Consider the following 18,528-nt stretch of genomic DNA (forward strand, 5'->3'; position numbering starts at 1 on the left):
TTCCTGTTTTCACCCCACGACGATTATCTATCTCGTCACCGACTACGCAACAGAAATTGGGCTGGGTAACAAACACATCACCCTTTATTGTAACATCTAAACTTGGCTGAGGCTGGGCTGGGGAAATGGCTTAGCGGTTAAGGCGTTTGTCTATGAAGCCTAAGGACCCGGGTTTGATTCCCCAGGACCCATGTAAGACAGATGCACAAGGAGGTGCATGCATCTTGGAGTTCGTTTGCAACGGCTGGAGGCCCTGGTGTGCCCATTCTCTCTTTCTTTCTGCCTCTTCCTCTGTATTTCTCTGTCAAATAAATAAAATATTAAAAATAAATAAATGAACTTGACAGAGGTTAATGGAAATCTTCCTGTACATGCTCAGAGCTAATTATGGCTATCAGTGATTTCACCCAAAAATTGGGCTGAAGAGATGGCTTAGCACTTAAGGCATCTGCCTGCAAAGTCAAAAGACCTGGGTTCAATTCCCCCATACTCATGTAAGCCAGATGCACAAGGTGGTCCATATGACTGGAGTTTGTTTGCAATGGCTAGAGGACCTTCAAGACCCATCTTCATTTCCATCCCCATGGCAATCATTGTGCCCCATGAGGACTTCCACAGTGCTAGCTATGTATGATTTTGCCCTCCCCATTCAAGCAGTCTCAATATAGCCAAGGGGATCTGTTGAAGTGTTAGCTGGGCGTGATGCACTGTTTTACTTTAGAACCTGCCCATCCCTTCTCAGAGTAGAAATCAAAAGCATTACAGGGCTGGAGGGATGGCATAGCGGTTAAGGCGTTTCCTGCAAAGCCAAAGGAGCCAGGTTCGATTCCCCGGGACCCATGTTAGCCAGATGCACAAGGGAATACAAACGCCTGAAGTTCCTTTGCAGTGGCTAGAGGCCCCGGCATGCCCATTCTATCTGCCTCTCCTTTTTCTGTTAAATTAAAAAAAATTAACTAATTAAAAAAAAAGAGCATTACAACTCAATGTGGGCTTTTTTGTTTGTTTGCTTGGTTGGTTGGTTTTTTTCAAGGCAAAGTCTTGCTCTAAACATGGCTGACCTGGAATTCACTCTGTAGTGTCAGGCTGGCTTCAAACTCACAGTGATCCTCCTACCTCTGTCCTAAAGTCCTTGACTACAGTTACATAGTAACAAAGTATCTCCCCACCTGGAACCCACCAATCCTGTTAAAGGTCACCCAACTCCTCTCTTAGCGGCACTTTGTTTGCCCAGCACCTGGTTGTGATTTTTCCTTTTAAAAGGCCTGTGAGCCACTTCTTCAGGGTCGCAGTTCCACCTCCTGACTGTGGCTGCATCCCTGATGAATCCAGCCTGGTTTTCATTGAACTTGAGCAGGCTCTGCCACATTATTTGCTTGACCCCTAACCCAACATCTCTATGTAGTCTCAGGGTGGCCTCGAACTCATGGTGATCCTCCTACCTCTGCCTCCTGAGTGCCGGGATTAAAGACATGCGCCACCACACCCTGCTTGAATCTTCTCCAGCACCTTCCTGCCGATAGGTCTCCCTCTATTCAGCCCTGGGTCTCCTCATGTTTCCCACTTGTGGTAGCAGGGGAGAGGGATTTTTTGTTTTTTTTTTTTGTCCTTGTCTCTGGTGATCTGGGTGGTAGAGCATGTGACTCTTTGTTTGACTGTCAACAACCTGATTTCCAGAGATACCACAAAAGAACAAAAAAGTTATGGGACACTTGAGATCTCACCCACTTGCAGGACGGGTCCAAAGTTTGGTCACCAAAAGTATGATTTTAGGGCTGGGGAGATGGCTCAGCAGTTTAAGCGCTTTCTTGCAAAGCCTGAAGGCCTGGATTCCCCAGGTCCCATGTAAATCCAGACAAAGAAAGTTTGGAGTTCGTTTACAGTGGCAGGAGACCCTGGAGTGCCTCTACTACCACACTCTCTCTCTGTCTCTCTCAGGTTGATAAATAAAAATAAATTTAAAAAAAAATAAAAATAGGCAGTTGGTCACAGACTCATTGCCAAACCTACCTACTTAAAAAAATATGGCCTTGGGCTGGAGAGATGGCTTAGCGGTTAAACACTTGCCTGTGAAGCCTAAGGACCCTGGTTCGAGGCTCGGTTCCCCAGGACCCACATTAGCCAGATGCACAAGGGGGCGCACGCGTCTGGAGTTCATTTGCAGAGGCTGGAAGCCCTGGCGCGCCCATTCTCTCTCTCTCCCTCTATCTGTCTTTCTCTCTGTGTCTGTCGCTCTCAAATAAATAAATAAAAAAAAAAATTAAAAAAAAATATGACCTTGCATGGTGGAGCATGCCTTTAATCCTGGCACTTGGGAGGCATAGGTAGAATTACTGTGAGTTAAAGGCCAGCCTGGGACTGTAGATTGGGTTCCACGTAGCCTGGGCTACAGTGAAACTCTACCTCAAAAAAAAAAAAAAAAAAAATGGGGCTGGCTTAGCTGTTAAGGTGCTTGCCTGAAAACTCAAAGGACTCAGGTTCAGTTCTCCAGGACCCATGTAAGCCAGATGCACAAGGTGGTACATGTGTCTGGAGTTCATTTGCAGAGGCTGCAGGCCCTTGCCCGCGACCCCATTCTCTCTCTCTCTCTCTCCCCTCCTTCCCTCTTTCTCTCTCTGTCATAAATAAGTCAATTAATTTTAAAAAGAGAGAGAGAGAAAAATAAATATAGCCTTATAGCCTGGGCTAGAGTGCTGGGATTAAAGGTGTGTATCACCACACCTGGCTTGCCTTTATATATATTAGTTTGTTTTTTCTACTTTTATTCTTTTATTTCTGTGTGTGTGTGTACATTGGACAACCTCAGGGTGTTTCTCCTCTCCTTCTATTTTTACTTTGCAACAGGGTCTCTGTTGCTGCTGCTGCTAAATTCTCCTGGCTTTGCCCCCATTGGGCTACAGCCGAGTGCACCATTTTGCATTCAGCTTCCTGTGAGCTCTGAGGACTCTCAGTCGTGGCAGGCTTGCAAGTTAGCGCCTTTAACCACTGAGCCATTGCTCTGGCCCAGGCTGGCCTGTAATTCACTGTGTAGTCTCAGGGTGGCCTTGAACTCAGTGCTGATCCTACTACCTCTGCCTCCTGAGTGCTGGGATTAAAGGCGTGAGCCACCACGCCCCACCTCCAACCCTTCACTTCTAAACTCTTCCGGTTTTGTAAATTGCTTGTTTGGGTGTGATATTTCAGAGGTGTATTGTTTGCTTGGCTAATAAGAAATGGGAGGGTCTGGTAATTTCCTTGCGCTTTCAGAGTAGCCTCTTTGTTGGGGGGTGTTCCTGGTATCTCTGGGCCTCCTTGCCCTGTGACTTCAGGAGACCATCCTGAGAAGGAGGGTTCCTCTGACCAACATATCTTGGAGAGAAGTGTGACAGGTTCGCCTCCTTTTGATCTGTTTACCGCTTGCATAATAATAGTTCAGGCTGTGAATAGCTTTAGAGAGGAGCTTTCTTTATTACTTGGCAATTTGCTTTAACTTTAAAGGCTGAGCTAGAGACTTTCAGCTGTCCTCTCCTTTTCCTCTGGCTAAATCTGCACTGTAGGGTGAAGGCCAGTCTCCTGCATGCCCGGAACACGAGTCCTAGACTAGGAATGTTAAGGGAAAAATAAGAAGACAGCTAGAGTTATCCAAACTAGCAGATCAGCAGCCCAGGGTTAAGTACGCTCTACCGGGAGACACTGACTGGCTGACAGCTTCCTTCCCCACCCTGAGCAAAAGGGAGAAGACTCAGGAGAGCCTATCAGTGTCTCAGACTTTGCTAATTTAGTTGGCCGCATTTCACTAAAGGCCGACTTAGTAAATCTTTTAGGTTTCACAGGCCATTCACACCATGTTCCAGCTCTTAATTCTGCAAGTTGTGCAAGAGTAGCACTTGTAAAAAAAAAAAAAAGAAAAAAGAAAAGAGAGAGAGAGCCACACCTTTAATCCTAGCATTCCAGAGGCCTAGATAGGAGGATCGCCCTGTGTTCGAGGCCGGCCTGAAACTACATAAATGAATTACAGGTCAGCCTGGACTAGAGTGAGACCCTACCTCAGAAAAAAAAAAAAAAATATATATATATATATGTATACACACACACACACACACACACACACACACACACAAAATACTTTTTTTTTTTAAAGCGCACATGTGTCTGGTGTTCATTTGTAGCCAGAAATCTTGCCATGCCCCCACCTCACACAAATAACTACATATAAAAGAACACCTAACAAGTGAGGCAAGACTCCATCGTTTCTTCTTTTATGCCCCAGGACAAGAGGGAAAGTGCCCTTGCTTCCAGCATCTATGGGCATGAATACTCATACCTGCCCCAGTAGCTGGCACCCAATGGTCAAAGATCTTTTTTTCCTTCCATCCCTTCCTACCTCCCTCCTTTCTTTCTCCTTCTTTTATGGTACGGTCTCACTGTAGCCCAGGCTGGCCCTGGTTGACCTGGAATGCACTTTGTAGTCTCAGGGTGGTCTTGAACCCATTTGTGATCCTCCTACCTCTGCCTCTTGAGTATTAGGATTAAAGGCATACACCACTATGCTTGGCTGAGACCACCTTTTTGTTTTTAAGACAATTTCTTAAAAATATTTTTTGTTGTGATGCCCACACAAGTGCAATAGTGGCACACAGCCATGGTGGGGAACCAACTGCTCTTGATTTGGCTAACTAATCCCCTCAGTGTTATGGGACCCATATCTGGAGCTGGGAAACAAATCAGAACCATAGCCAAACATAAGCCCACTGTCCATGATCAAGCCACCATCAATCATGGGCTACAAGAGAGCCTACACCTATTAAATTCTCTACAAAAAAAGTAAGGGTTATCTCATTTGTCCTGGTGCTAACTTACTCCCCGTTGGAGAATCTGCTTCTCTTTTTCAGATAGATGTAGATCCTAGGGAGAGAGCCACCCCATCATACCTCAAAAGGGCCCCCGGCTGAAACTAAGAAAAATTGGTGAAACAAGCAAGGGTGATATTTTCCTGGTGAACCGGATACCAGCACAAGGGGGAAGGAGATCAACACAGAGAAAAATCAACTCCTACCAAATCAGAGAGCCAGAGACCCAGAGGCCCCCAACACCTCATCACTGAAGCAGACTAAAAACGAACCCAACATGGCTCAGGGAAATTTAGTGGGAGGGAGGAAAGAATGCCAGAGCCACGATATACAGAGACATTTATCTTACCCATAGCTGTGGGCTCACTCCACAATGCATGGCCCATATACCTCAACAAGGAGGGGCCAAGGGGAAGGGGTAGGTCATGGATGAGCCTAATAATGGTACCAAACTGACTGTATTTGCTGAATACAAAACTAATAAAAATTTTTTAAATGAAAAAAGATATTTTTTACTTGTTTGAGAGAAAGAGGCAGTGAGAGACAGAGAGAATTGGCACGCCAAATCTTCCATCCACTTCAAACGAATTCCAGATGCATGTGACCCCCTTGTGTATCTGGCTTCCTTGGGTCCCGGAGAATTGAACCAGGATCCTTTGGCTTTACAGGCAAACGCCATAACCGCTAACCCATCTCTCCAGCCCCCCCCCTTTAAGACAAATTTAAAAAAATACATATTTACTTAAGAGAGAGATAGAGATAGAAAGAATGGGTGTGCCAGGGCCTCAAGCCACTGCAAATGAACTCCAAATGTATGTGGCAGACATCTTGTGCATCTGGCTTACATGGGTCCTGAGGAGTTGAATGTGGGTCCCGTGGCTTTGCAGGCAAGTGCCTTAACCATAAAGCCATCTCTCTAGCCCTAAGACAACTTCTTAAAAGAAATATTTTTTAATTTATTTTTTTTTTATTTATTTGAGAGCAACAGAAGAGAAAGAGGGGTATATAAAGATGTATACATATATGTAAAAAGTGGTATTTTTTTAATTTCAGCTACTCATAAAAAAATCACACAAAAGACATAAATTTATGCAATTTAAGGCATATTATTTACAATCTATGTTTAAGATTTATTTTTTGAAATCTTCATTAAAAAGTTTTGAGAATGCCCAGGCTTAACATTTCAATAAGAATGTTGGCTGGTAGGGTCTCATTATCTTTTACTTACTTTAGTGATCAAAAATAAAACAATGGGGAATCCAGATCTATTTAAAATATGTTAAAGACTTATGACATTGGAATCATTTGGTCCTCAGGAATATTGCTTTAAAAGTCAAGTTCGGCTTTGAGGGAGATAAAAATAGTGATGTACAGTCCTGGAATATTTATTCTGATTTTGCCTGTAGGTGATACTTTCCAGGCTGGAAAAACTTTTCTTCAATTGACAAGTTCCTTTAGTTCCTTCTTCAGCTGCTCAGGGTCACTGAAAAAGAAAGGGGAAAAAAATCCACATTAGTGGTTTCTTTTTTTTTTTTCAAAAATACTTATTTTTATTTATTTATTTGAGAGAGAGAATGGGCACGCCAGAGCCTCCAGCCATTGCAAATGAACTTCAGATGCATGCGTCACTTTGTATATCTGGCGTATGTCTGTTGGCTTTGCAGGCAAGGGCCGTAACCTCTAGACCATCTCCCCAGTCCTTTATTTTTATTTATTTATTTATTTATTTATGAGAGGGAGGGAGAGAGAATGGGTGTGCCAGAGTTAGCCACTGCAAATGAACTCCAGACACATGAGCCACCCTGTTCGTCTGGCTTAGGTAGGTTCTGGGGGATTGAAACTAGGCCCTTAGGCTTCACAGGCAAGTGCCTTAACAGCTAAGCCAGGCCTGGATGCTTTTTTCCTCTTCTCTGCCTTTAACGTCCTTCCACGACCCATGAGGAACCTCACCTGCCTGGGGAACGGGCTGAGGCTCTGCCCTGGCCACTGTCTCGTGGACTGAAGGGCAGGGTGGCGCTGGGTCGGGATGCCCTGGGGCACAAGCACCAGAATGCCCAGAAGTCTGGACAACCCCAATGGGGCAGTGCCCAGTGCACCCTCTAGCAGAAACAAGTTCTGCCCTGGTCATGTGTGTCCTACATGTCACTAAAGCCCCAGGGCCACATGAGTCCCTTTGCTTTCCATCTGGGACACCTGCCTCTTATACCTGGTACAACTATTTCTTCTCCACTTTCCCCGCCTCCTTTAGTTCATCTTTAATCTCTTCCTCCTCCTCATCTTCCTCCTCCTTTTCTTCTATCCTCACTACTTCTTCTTTTCCAGATGCACCTCTCTTCTCCCCTCTGTATCTGTATCCCCTCTGGCCCTTGCCTCCTTGTCCTTCTCACAAAGCTCTGGGTGGGGTTCCGCTGTCACAGCCTCTTCAGCCCCTTGTCCCAGGCGCACTGTCAGAGAAGGTGACAAAGTGTCCTGCCCAGAAGGACAGATGCACACACTTCTGTGGCATGAGGAGCTGTTAGTAGTTATGACAAGTTTTGACCATAGCTTCCCTGAAGATGGCACTGGCATTGTGGGGGCACTGTCAAGGATGCTCTGCGGAACTGCAGGATGGAAGTCGGGCCTGGACACTGGCAGCTTTGGCTGACCAGCCAAGGGTCTTGGAGGGGAACAAGGAAGCTCGACCTTGGCAGTTATTGGGGGTATGTGCGGCAGGCCGCGTGGGCTGACCAGCCAGGGTTCTTGGAGGACGATGATCCTCCTTGACGGTGGCATGAGTACCAGGTCTGTGTGGGGCAGGCAGGGCAGACTCACGAGCCAGGGAGGGCTGCCGGCAGGGTGGATGGCCACGCCGCCTCAGAAAGCCGTCCATACTGAGTAAGTTTTGCAGCAACAATGATGCTCAGCAGTGGGTCTCAGGAGACCTCACGCCAGGCTTCTCCAGCTTGGGGTTCCAGAGAAGTACTAAGGGTCCTGAGGGCCTCTTGCCACTTATGAGCAGTTGGCCTTTGTGACATCAGACTGGGACTTCTGACCAACAGGGGGCTCCTGGGGGGGAGGGGTAGACCAGGAAGTGGGTGATGAGCACAAAGGGGGTGGGGAGGGCTAAAGAGGTGACTCCCCCTGGGCAAGGGAGAAAGAAGCCCACTGTACTTTAGAGCTTCATGACTTTCAGATGCTCCCGCAGGTGTTGGAACTAGAAGGTCCACTGTGCACAGGGTGGGGATCACAGTCATGCCCAGCAATGCTCCTCACCCCTGCCAGGGCACAGCATGTCCAAAGACCAGGGCCCAGGCAACTCGGCCCTCCAGGGGCCTCTCCCGAGTCTGTGTAGTCTTGCAGCGGCCACCTTCGCAGTGATGACCCTAGGGGCACCGGCTACGCTGTACTTTTCTTTTCTGGTTACAGAAGCGTCTCTTTTCAGGTGGCGATGACCACTGGGATGACCCAAAGGCAATATAGTACTGAGAAGTAGAGATGGAGGAGTGTCCAGCACTGAAACATCTCACACCCGCCAAGGCTCAGGGTAGATTACAGAAGAGGTGGCGGAAAGAATGTAGGAGCCAAAGGAAGGGTACCACTTACATACAGCTGTCTGGACAGAACTTGGCCTCGATATCCAAGAGCTCCCATTGCCTAGCAACACCCACCCAAGACCTTCATAGTAGGACAAAAGACGATGCCATCAAATTAAAAGAGAGACTAATGGAGAGAGGGAGGGATGCGACGGAGAACAGTTATAAAGGGGAACGTGGGGGAGAAGAGGGAAATACCATGGTTTGACCTTGTCAATAAAAAATATTAAAAAAAAAGAAATAAACACTGTTTTTTTAAAAAGAATGAAAGTAACTTGTGTTAGGGATATAGAGAATTAGGATCCCTGCCTACTGCCAGCATAATCACTGCAGGAATGGTAGTTCCTTAAAATAAATAAACGTGCAATTACCACAGAACTCCTCGAGTTCACATCTGAGGATCCACCCCAAGGAACCAGGAGCAGAAACTGCACAGATATTTGTACAGCAGTGCTCATGGCGTCAATATTCACAACAGCCCTAGGGTAAAAACAACCCAAATGCCCAATGGGGAATAAGTAGATGGTTGAAATTGATTACTATTCAGCCTTAAAATGAAATGAAATTCTGACACATACTACATGAGTGAACTCAGAAGACATAATGCTAAGTGAGATGAACCAGAAAAAAGGTATCAAAACCTATTTATTCAAGTTATATAAAGCACCTAGGATAATCAATCAGTAAGCATAGAAAACAGAATGTTGGATGCCAGGCAACAGGGAAACTGAAAGAGACGAGTATTCAAGGAGTGGCGATTACAACAGATGGGCAAGTTTTGGAGATGGGTGGTGCTGTTGGTGGTTGACACAACACTGGAAATGGACTTAAGACCACTGAAGTACACAAGCTCCTTTAAAAGAGGTTAGAATGGGACTGGAGAGATGGCTCAGCAGCTAAGGGGCTTGTCTGCAGAGCCTAACAACCCAGGTTTGATTCCTCAGTATTCATGTAAAGCCAGATGCACCAAGTAGCCACACATCTGGACTACGTTTGCAATGGCTGGAGGCCTTAGTGTACCCACTCTCTCCGCATACCCTTTGCAAACATGAAAAAATATTTAAGGGATTGGAAAAATGGCTTAGCGATTAGACGCTTGCCTGAGAAGTCTAAGGGCCCAGGTTCAATTCCCCAGTACCCATGTAAGCCAGATGCAAAGGTGGCACTTGTATTTGTTTTTTGTGCCTAGAGAGCCCGGCAGATTCATTCTCTCTGTCTATCTGCCTCTCTTTCTCAAATAAATAAAACATTTAAAAAAGTTAAAACAAGGTTAAAATGGTAAATTTAAAGTTTTTGCTACAATTATTTGGAAGTAAAGGAAGTTAGGTCAAATGTCAATGGGGTTGTTCTTTATATGATTATAATTTCTAACAGGTATTCTAAATACATGCCCTCATCAAGTCTATCATTTTTTTTTTTTAACAATAACATGGGTAGTTTAAATCACACGACAATCCCAAATCTTGCCAAAACACTTCAGACATCCTCCTATAAGTGGGACAAAATACACACTCCAGAAGAGAAACCAACCTGTCACTTCGGGGATTCCCGCGCAAGAGCACCCAAACCATCATGTCTCCTGTAGCCTGTGTTGCTCCCCGCCAGGAAACTATCCTGCTGAGGGCCGTGGTGACCCTCTAGTTTGCAATCATTGTGGACGTCCCCTAGGTCTTAGCTCACTAGGTCTCGCTGTGGTGGCCAATATGACTGTCCTGCCCCCACACACACCTTGACCAATGTTGGCAGACATATTTCCCTAACACTTCCACACTTCAGAGTGCTTTGGAGGGGAGACGGAGTGAAGGGACGTGGGTTCTTATCTTTCTGTTTATAGAGCCCAGAAAAATCAACTGATGTACCAAAGACAAGAATCCACCTACAATCCCTGTGCTTGACACAACCTGTCAGTCAGAACCTTGCAACAAGCGCTCCCTCTTAGGCTTCCCCACAGGCACCTGTGCTGTAGCCTGCAAGTGGCCACGCTCACCTTCGATCCTCTCGCAGAGCTTGTGCAGGCTCTGCAAGGGGCAGTCCTCACACAGCTGGGCTGGCGCCTTGGTCGTCTGCTGCACCGCGGCCACTGTGAACACCTGCTTCAGAGTCATCATGATCTCGTCAACCTGAGGAGAAGGTGGAGCCAACAGAATGTCAACTGGCCGCTAGCTGGACCAAAATGTTGGCAAATTTGTAAAAGAGACTGTTGTAGTCAAGTTTGCATTGCTGGTAGAAATCACCCAAGCAAGAGCAGCTTGTGGGAAAGAGGTTTGTTTTGGCTTACAGGTTCAAGGGTACATGCCATGACGGCAGGGAAAACGATGGCATGAGCAGAGGGTGGATATCACCCCTGGCCCACATAAGGTGAGCAACAGGAACAAGAGAGTGTGCCAAACACTGGCAAGGGGAAAATAGAACACTCATAGGCCCACCCTCAAAAATACACTCCCTCCAGGAGGTGCTAATTCCAAAATCTCTGGAGATCAGCTGGGAACCTAGCATTCAGAACACCTCAGTTCATGGGGGACTCCTGAATCAAACCACCACAGTGACTTAGCACAAGCTGACAGAAAATAATGGCAGTAACTGACAGATTATTGTTCAAAACACTACCTAGAGAGTCAATGATCTTTTTTAAAATTTCTATTTGTATTTATTTGTAAGCAGACAGAGAGAATGAGCATGTGGCATGCTCTTGCCACTGCAAATGGACTCCAGAATCATGTGTCACTTTGTGAATGTGGCTTTACCTGGGTACTGAGGAATTAAATCTGGACACAAGCAAGTGTAATTAACGGCTGAGCCATCTCTCCAGCCCTGGATTCATCAATATTAAAGCATAGAAGGTACAAAGTAAGTGTGTGTGTGCTTTTTTTTTTTTTTTTTTTTTTTTGGGGGTTTGTTTATTTTTCCTTTTTGTTTTTCCAAGGTAAAGTCTTACTTTGGTCCAGGCTGATTGGAATTTACTCTGTACTCTCAGGGAGGGCTCGAACTCATGGCGATCCTCGTACTTCTGCCTCTCCAGTGCTGGATTGCAGGCATGCAGCATCATGCCCAGCTGAGTCTGATTTTTGAAGCAGGGTCTCACTCTAGTCCCATGCTGACCTGGAACTCACTTTGTAGCCCAAGCTGGCCGTGAACTCATGGTGATCCTCCTACCTCAGCCTCTTGAGCACTGGGATTAAATAAATGGGCCACCACACACAACCCAAGTAAAAATATTTATACTAAGTAAAAAGCAAATGCCTCTGTCTGAAAGTGCAAAATTGTTTTTTCTTTTTAAGAAGAAAAAAAAAATATATATATATATATGTTGGGGGCTGGAGAGATACGTTAGTGGTTAAGGCTCTTGCCTGTGAAGCCTCTTTTGACTCTCCAGATCCTTCATCAGCCAGACGCACAAAGGTGAGGCAAGTGCAAGGTCACAAATGGCCGCCAGGTGGCACAAGCGTCTGGAGTTTGACTGTACCAGTTGGGGCCTGGTGTGCCAATTCTCTCTATGTATCTCTGTCTCTCTTAAAAGAATTATTTGCAGGCAGAGAGAGAGAGAGAGAGAAGAGAGACAGAGAGAATGGGCATGCCCGGGCTTCCAGCCACAGCAAATGGACTCCAAATGCATGGGCTACTTTGTGCCTCTAACTTCACATGGGTACTGGGAAATCAAATTCAGGCTATTAGGCTCTGCAGGCAAGAGCCTTAACCACTGAGCCATCTCTCTAGCCCCAATTTGTTTGTTCTTAAACTTAAGATGGGGGTTTCACGATACAGCCCCAACTAGTCTTGAACTGGCCATGTAGCTGACCTGGAACTTGCAATCCTCCTGCCTCCACCTCCAGAGTTGTGGAAGCACAGGTACAGGCTACCACACTCAGACAAAATGATTATCAAATGTTATACCACACAAGAAAATAAATGGATCATGCTCTTCAAAAATAATGAAAGTTTAAAATGAAAATTCAAACAAGCTTCAGATGCATCAGACAGCATTAATCATGAGTGAATAATTAAAAGCAAATAACAAGTCAGTGAGGATATGTAGTTGTGCTAAGGACTGGAGTGCCTCCCAAGGTGCCGTGTAGGAAGCGCCCATCCTCTCTTACCAGAGCCTCACTGGTGCACTGGAACACGTAACAGACGAAATGAAAGCCGCCGCCGCCACTCGAGACTCCCGGCAGATGAACCCAAAGTGGTCCACGTGGCGGATGCCCTGAGGGAGGCAGGGGAAGAGGACAGAGGGGCTGAGTTCCATCCAGCAGAGACGCTGCTGCCAGAAAGGCAACCTCAGAGGGACACCGCCTCATCTGACAGAACACCACGAGACCACTATTTTCCCTAGTAGTTTTAAGTTTTAAAAAAATCTATTATATGAAGATCAACCATCATAAAATGTTTTTATTTCACACTGAGAACTAAGGTTTGAAAATGCAAGTTATTTTTTAGAGAGAGAGTAAGAGCGAGAATATGAGAGAGAGAGAACATCAGGGCCTCAGCCACTGTAACTGAACTCCAGGGGCTTGTGCTGCCACGTGCAACCTTGCGCTTGCCTTGCCGTTGTGTATCTGGCTTATGTGGAATCTGGAGAAAAATCGAGCATCAGTCCTTAGGCTTCACAGGGAAGCCCCTTAACCGATAAGCCATCTCTCTGCAGTCCCAAAATCCAAGTATATATATATATTTTTTCCTCCGAGTTAGGTTTTAACTTTAGCCCAGGCTGACCTGCAATTCACTGTGTAATCTCAAGGTGGCCTTGAACTCACGGCAATCCTTCTATCTTTGCCTCTCAAGTGCTGGGATTAAAGGCGTGTGCCACCACTTCTGGCTCACAAAATGCAAGTTTGGACAATCCTTTTAGTAGTAAAAAATTGGAGAAAAGGTGACAGAGATTTTTAAAGTTTTCTTGAGCATTAAAGGACTACTTACAAAAAAAAACAACAACTGCAGATTAACAAACACATCCATACACATACATGAACAAACAAGCACACACAAGTCTCATACAGAAGTATGCTGACGAGAGACTTAGACATGTTTGTACTCTTAAAATAACTAACAAGGAAATACTGAAGTAAACTGACTTGAAAAAATTTTACATATACTGAGTAGAGATGCTTTTTAGACATAAGATACTAAGGGCAAGGCTCTGCCCCAGGGTGCTAAGAGCTCTTTCTGATGATCAACACACAAACTTGTTTTAAAGGCACTGGCCAACAGAAGCAACCTAAATACAAATGACATCCTTCCTATAAATGTCAATGCACCGAGGTCTGACATGCACTGTCATGGAGAAATATGAATGCTCAGATTAATTTCTAGCTAATTATATAAACAAACTACTTCTTTAGGAAATAAGATTAACACACAAATGTATAGCATTATTTTCCAACATAAAAAGCAGCAAAAGAAGATCAAAACTCTGTGCATAATTTCATTTTCAAGCTCAGCACTTCTCAGTAAATAACTGCTGGCATAGTCTTGGGTTTTACCCATGTTCTCCAACAGAAGATTAAGCATATAATTAAGCAAATTAAATAGAGGGAGTGATTTAGGGGAGTGGGATTTAGAAAAGTGTCTTTTTGAAGATATGCATGAGGAGTTCCCTCTTTAATTTATTTAAGACTTTAATTGCATCTTTAAAGATCATCCCCTCGAGCCGGGCGTGGTGGCGCACGCCTTTAATCCCTGCATTCGGGAGGGCAGAGGTAGGAGGATCGCTGTGAGTTTAAGGCCACCCTGAGACTCCATAGTGAATTCCAGATCGGCCTGGGCTACAGTGAGACCCTACCTTGAAAAACCAAAAAAAAAAAAAAAAAAAAACCAAAAAACAAAAAACCAAAAACAACCCAAAAGATCATCCCCTCATGGACTGGAGGGATAATTTACTGGTTAAGGCATTTGCTTGCAAAGCCAAAGGACCTAGGTTCGATTCCCCAGGACCCACGTTAGTCAGATGCACAAGGTGGCGCATGCATGTGGAGTTCATCTGCAGTGGTTGGAGGCCGTGCTGAGCCCATTCTCCCTCTCCCCCTCTGTAAATACATAAATAAAAATAATAAAATATTTTAAAAAATCATCCCCTCTTGATTTGTTAAGTAGCTTGCATTACAGAACAACAAACACACAGATTTTCACTCTATCTCATTAATTATGGGAATAAAAAGTCAGAGTTTGTGCCTGGCGTGGTGGCGCATGCCTTTAATCCCAGCACTCGGGAGGCAGAGGTAGGAGGATTGCCATGAGTTCGAGGCCACCCCGAGATTCCATAGTGAATTCCAGGTCAGCCTGGGCTAGAGTGAGACCCTACCTCAAAAAACCAAAAAAAAAAAAAAAAAGTCAGAGTTTGACAAAGAAGAGTCAAAGACTGGCATAGAGATCTACTTGTCAGTACAATCTGGTGGAAAAGGCACAGCTCAACAGACTTGACAGATTCCTCCACAACCTGTCTATGACAAGCACCTGGAGGGTCCATTGTTAATCCAGAAGATGTAGTAGTCACTACATTCTGGGGTAAAACATCCTCAATGATCAGCACAATCTTTCGCACTTTTTGGAAAAAGAAATAATGGGGGTTGACATTTAAAACCAAGAATTTCTTGCCAGGCGTGGTGGTGCACGCCTTTAATCCCAGCACTCGGGAGACAGAGGTAGGAGGATCACCGTGAGTTCGAGGCCACTCTGAGAATGCATAATGAATTCCAGGTCAGCCTGGGCTAGAGTGAGACCTACCGCGAAAACAAAACAAAACTATGAATTTCTGCTGGGTGTCATGATGCACGCCTTCAGTCCCAGCACTTGGAAGGCAGAGGTAAGAGGATTACCCTGAGTTCGAAGCCACCCTGAGGCTGGCTGCATAGTGAATTCAGGTCAGCCTGGGCTAGAGTGAGACCCTACCTAAAAAAAATCTATGTATATGAATTTTTATAAAGTAGAAATATATATGTGTGGTATATGTGTGAGTTTATATGTACAAAATGCATACAAATGTACCCCTTGATGGCTGGAGAGATGGCTTAGCAGTTAAGTGTTTGCCTGTGAAGCTTAAGGACCCTGGTTCAAGGCTCAATTCTCCAGGACCCATGTATTTAGCCAGATGCACAAGGGGGCTCATGACTCTGAAGTTCATGCGCAGTGGCTGGAGGCCCTGGCATGCCCATTCTCTGTCTCTCTTAAATAAATAAATATACAAAAATAAACAAAACATTCCCTGATGATAATGCAAGACTTTACTACCAATAACTGGAAAAAGAAAAGCAGGTTTATTTTCTTCAGTGTGTTGGTACTTAAGAGCAAAATTCTGGCTGGGGAGATGGCTTAGTGGTTAAGCACTTGCCTGTGAAGCCTAAGGACCTGGGTTCGAGGCCCGATTCCTCAGGACCCACGTTAGCCAGATGCACAAGGGGGCGCACGCATCTGGAGTTCGTTTGCAGTGGCTGAAGTCCCTGGCGAGCCCATTCTCTATCTGCCTCTTTTTCAGTCTCTCTCTGTTGCTCTGAAATAAATAAATAAAAATAAACAAAAAGAGCAAAATTCTTCCACTTCAACATTATAATTCAGCTTGATACACTAAGGGAGAAATAAAAGAAAGACCACAAAGTGAGTACTTAAAACACATCCATGTGTCACACCACAGAACTTCGTCAGGGTGACAGATGTGAAAAGAACCTGGACCACATCACGGACCTGTCTGCACGTACGTGAGAGCAAAAGAAGATCTCCTTGAAACTCTTCTCCAGTGCTACTTTTTTGGTGTCAGGACTGATGAGGTAAACTTCTGATTGGCCAATCTAAAAAGACAAACAAACAGAAAACAAGCTGGCTTCTCATGGAAATTTAGTTCAATTTTATTATTGAATCCAATGAACTAGGTAGGGTTCAATTCCTAGTACCCAAGTAAAGCCAGATGTACAAACTGGCATAGGCATCTGGAGCTCATATGTAGTTGCAGGTGACCCTGGCATGCCCATCCTCACTCACTCACTCTGTTTCTCTCTCCTTGTGAATCAATAATAAAAATATGTTTTAAAATTCTAACTATATTACAGAAAAAAGAATTTCAAGGGCTGGAAAGATGGCTTAGCGGTTAAGCGCTTGCCTGTGAAGCCTAAGGACCCCGGTTCGAGGCTCGGTTCCCCAGGTCCCACGTTAGCCAGATGCACAAGGGGGTGCACGCGTCTGGAGTTCGTTTGCAGAGGCTGGAAGCCCTGGCGCGCCCATTCTCTCTCTCCCTCTATCTGTCTTTCTGTGTCTGTCGCTCTCAAGTAAATAAATAAATAAAAATTAAAAACAAAAAAGAATTTCAAAAGGTCATAGTTTATGTCACCGATTTCAGCTGACAAGCGGAAACTACAATACCTTCACCTATATAAAACAGCAGGCTTCAGAGAGGAATGGGCCACATATCTAAGTCAGTAGTAAGCCTCACAGCCCAGGACCCTGTCAAAGGCAGCGAGCTGGGCATGGAGCACGCCGCTAATGCCAGCACTCAGGAGGATGGCTGACTTTGAGGCCAGCCTGGGACGACACAGTGGGGCAGGATCCGCCCGGGCTAGAGTAAGAGCCTACCTTGAAAACCAACCAACCAGAACAAGTAAATAAATAAAAACAATATAAAGGAACCGAATTTTTGACACATATTTGAAAAATTAAAACTTTCAAAACACTTTCTAATCACCACGTTCACAACCCATCAGTGTTTTAAAATTACTGTCAAAAGTATCATTTGTACAGCCGCTATTATCGGACTTAACAGTGGGACACCAGCTCGACGTGGCGCTGACGTGCGGAGCCGGACGTCGTGACGCACAGCGCAGCGCGCGCTACCCCTCACTGCCATCGGCGCACGCGCTACCCGCCTCACTGCCGTCGGCGCATGCGCCACGACGGCCGCCGCCTCCAGCCCTCCTGGAGAGGGCAGAGTCGCACCCCACGCCGTCGGTCACTCATTCCTTCCTGTCTTCTGAGCGTCCATACTCTGCAGTGGACTACAAATCAGAACTCAACAAGCTGGTTGGAGGCTGGGGTGTAAATCTGGAGTAGCTAACTATACTCTCAATAGAGTCCGCAGGGCGGGAGAGATGGCTCAGCCGCTGTTGTGTGCCCGCAGTAACCAAGGAGCTGCGTTCCGTTCCCCAGTGCCTGCTTGAATGCAGGGTTACAGGCTAGGAAGTACCCATTCTCTACCTATGAAAGTACTTAAAAAATAATATTAAAAGGGTCTGCACTTCCATAATTCCTTCTCAGTTAGTTTCTTTCTTTCTTTCTTTCTTTCTTTCTTTCTTTCTTTCTTTCTTTCTTTCTTTTCTTTCTTTTCTTTCTTTTCTTTCTTTTCTTTCTCTCTTTCTTTTCTTTCTCTCTTTCTTTTGGTGGTAGGATCTCTCTAGCCCAAGCTGACCTGGAACTCACTCTGTAGCTCCAGGCTGGCCTTGAACTCATATTGATCCTCCTACCTCAGTCTCCCAAGCACTGGGATAAAAGGTGCACACCACCACTCCTGGCTCATTTTTAGTCTACAGTTCTACTGTATCGTCTACAGGGCACAGGTAGGCTTTAGGGTCAGAAGTTTTCTCTTCCAGTCCAGCCTAGAAAGATGACCTGGAGGCCTTTCATCCTTGTCCTTCCACAGAATTCAAGCATGGCAAATACATACGGTCAACAGCAGTATCTTCCTACAGTAGCCCGGACTGTGTCTCTCTGCAGACTCAGTATTCCTCACTTTGGATATATTTCATCTTATCTCATTATAGAGGTTGATGATTTTAACCAACATAATAAAGATAATCCACCCCCCCCCCTTTTTTTCTTGAGATAGGGTCTCTTTTTTTAAGATAGGCTGGTCTTCAGCTGGGCGTGGAAGTGCACTCCTTTAGTCCCAGAATTTGGGAGACAAAGGTAGGAGGATCCCTGTGAGTTCCAGGTCAGCCTGGGTTAGTGAGACCCTACCTCGAAAAACAAAGCTCAACTGGTCTCAAATTCACAATGTAGCTTAGAATGACCTTGAACTTCTGACCCTCTTGGACCATCATGTACAGTTTATGTGGTGCTGGTGTCCAACAAACAGTCCTTGTGCAGGCCCAAAGCATTTTTATTTAGTTGAGGCAGAGCTATAAAGACCCCATCAGAATTAAAGTCAGGCGAGG

The 18,528-nt window shown here is 45.3% G+C and overlaps 1 protein-coding gene across 2 annotated transcripts in view; it reads right to left on the reverse strand.

Annotated features, from left to right (window-relative positions):
- Nucleotides 1-5,915: 5,915 nt before the first annotated feature.
- The window catches only part of LOC123453262 (TBC1 domain family member 1-like), a 40,615-nt gene continuing 28,002 nt past the window's right edge, over nt 5,916-18,528 (reverse strand). For both annotated transcript variants that reach the window (XM_045130026.1, XM_045130027.1), the window contains 3 exons: nt 16,087-16,176; nt 10,389-10,521; nt 5,916-6,312 (listed from right to left, as the gene is read on the reverse strand). In XM_045130026.1, coding sequence (XP_044985961.1) covers nt 6,296-6,312; nt 10,389-10,521; nt 16,087-16,176 — 240 coding nt within the window. In that variant the 3' untranslated portion in view covers nt 5,916-6,295. The remainder of the gene's footprint in view (nt 6,313-10,388; nt 10,522-16,086; nt 16,177-18,528) is intronic.

This window comes from Jaculus jaculus, chromosome 11, assembly GCF_020740685.1.
Source record: "Jaculus jaculus isolate mJacJac1 chromosome 11, mJacJac1.mat.Y.cur, whole genome shotgun sequence".
NCBI lineage: Eukaryota > Metazoa > Chordata > Mammalia > Rodentia > Dipodidae > Jaculus > Jaculus jaculus.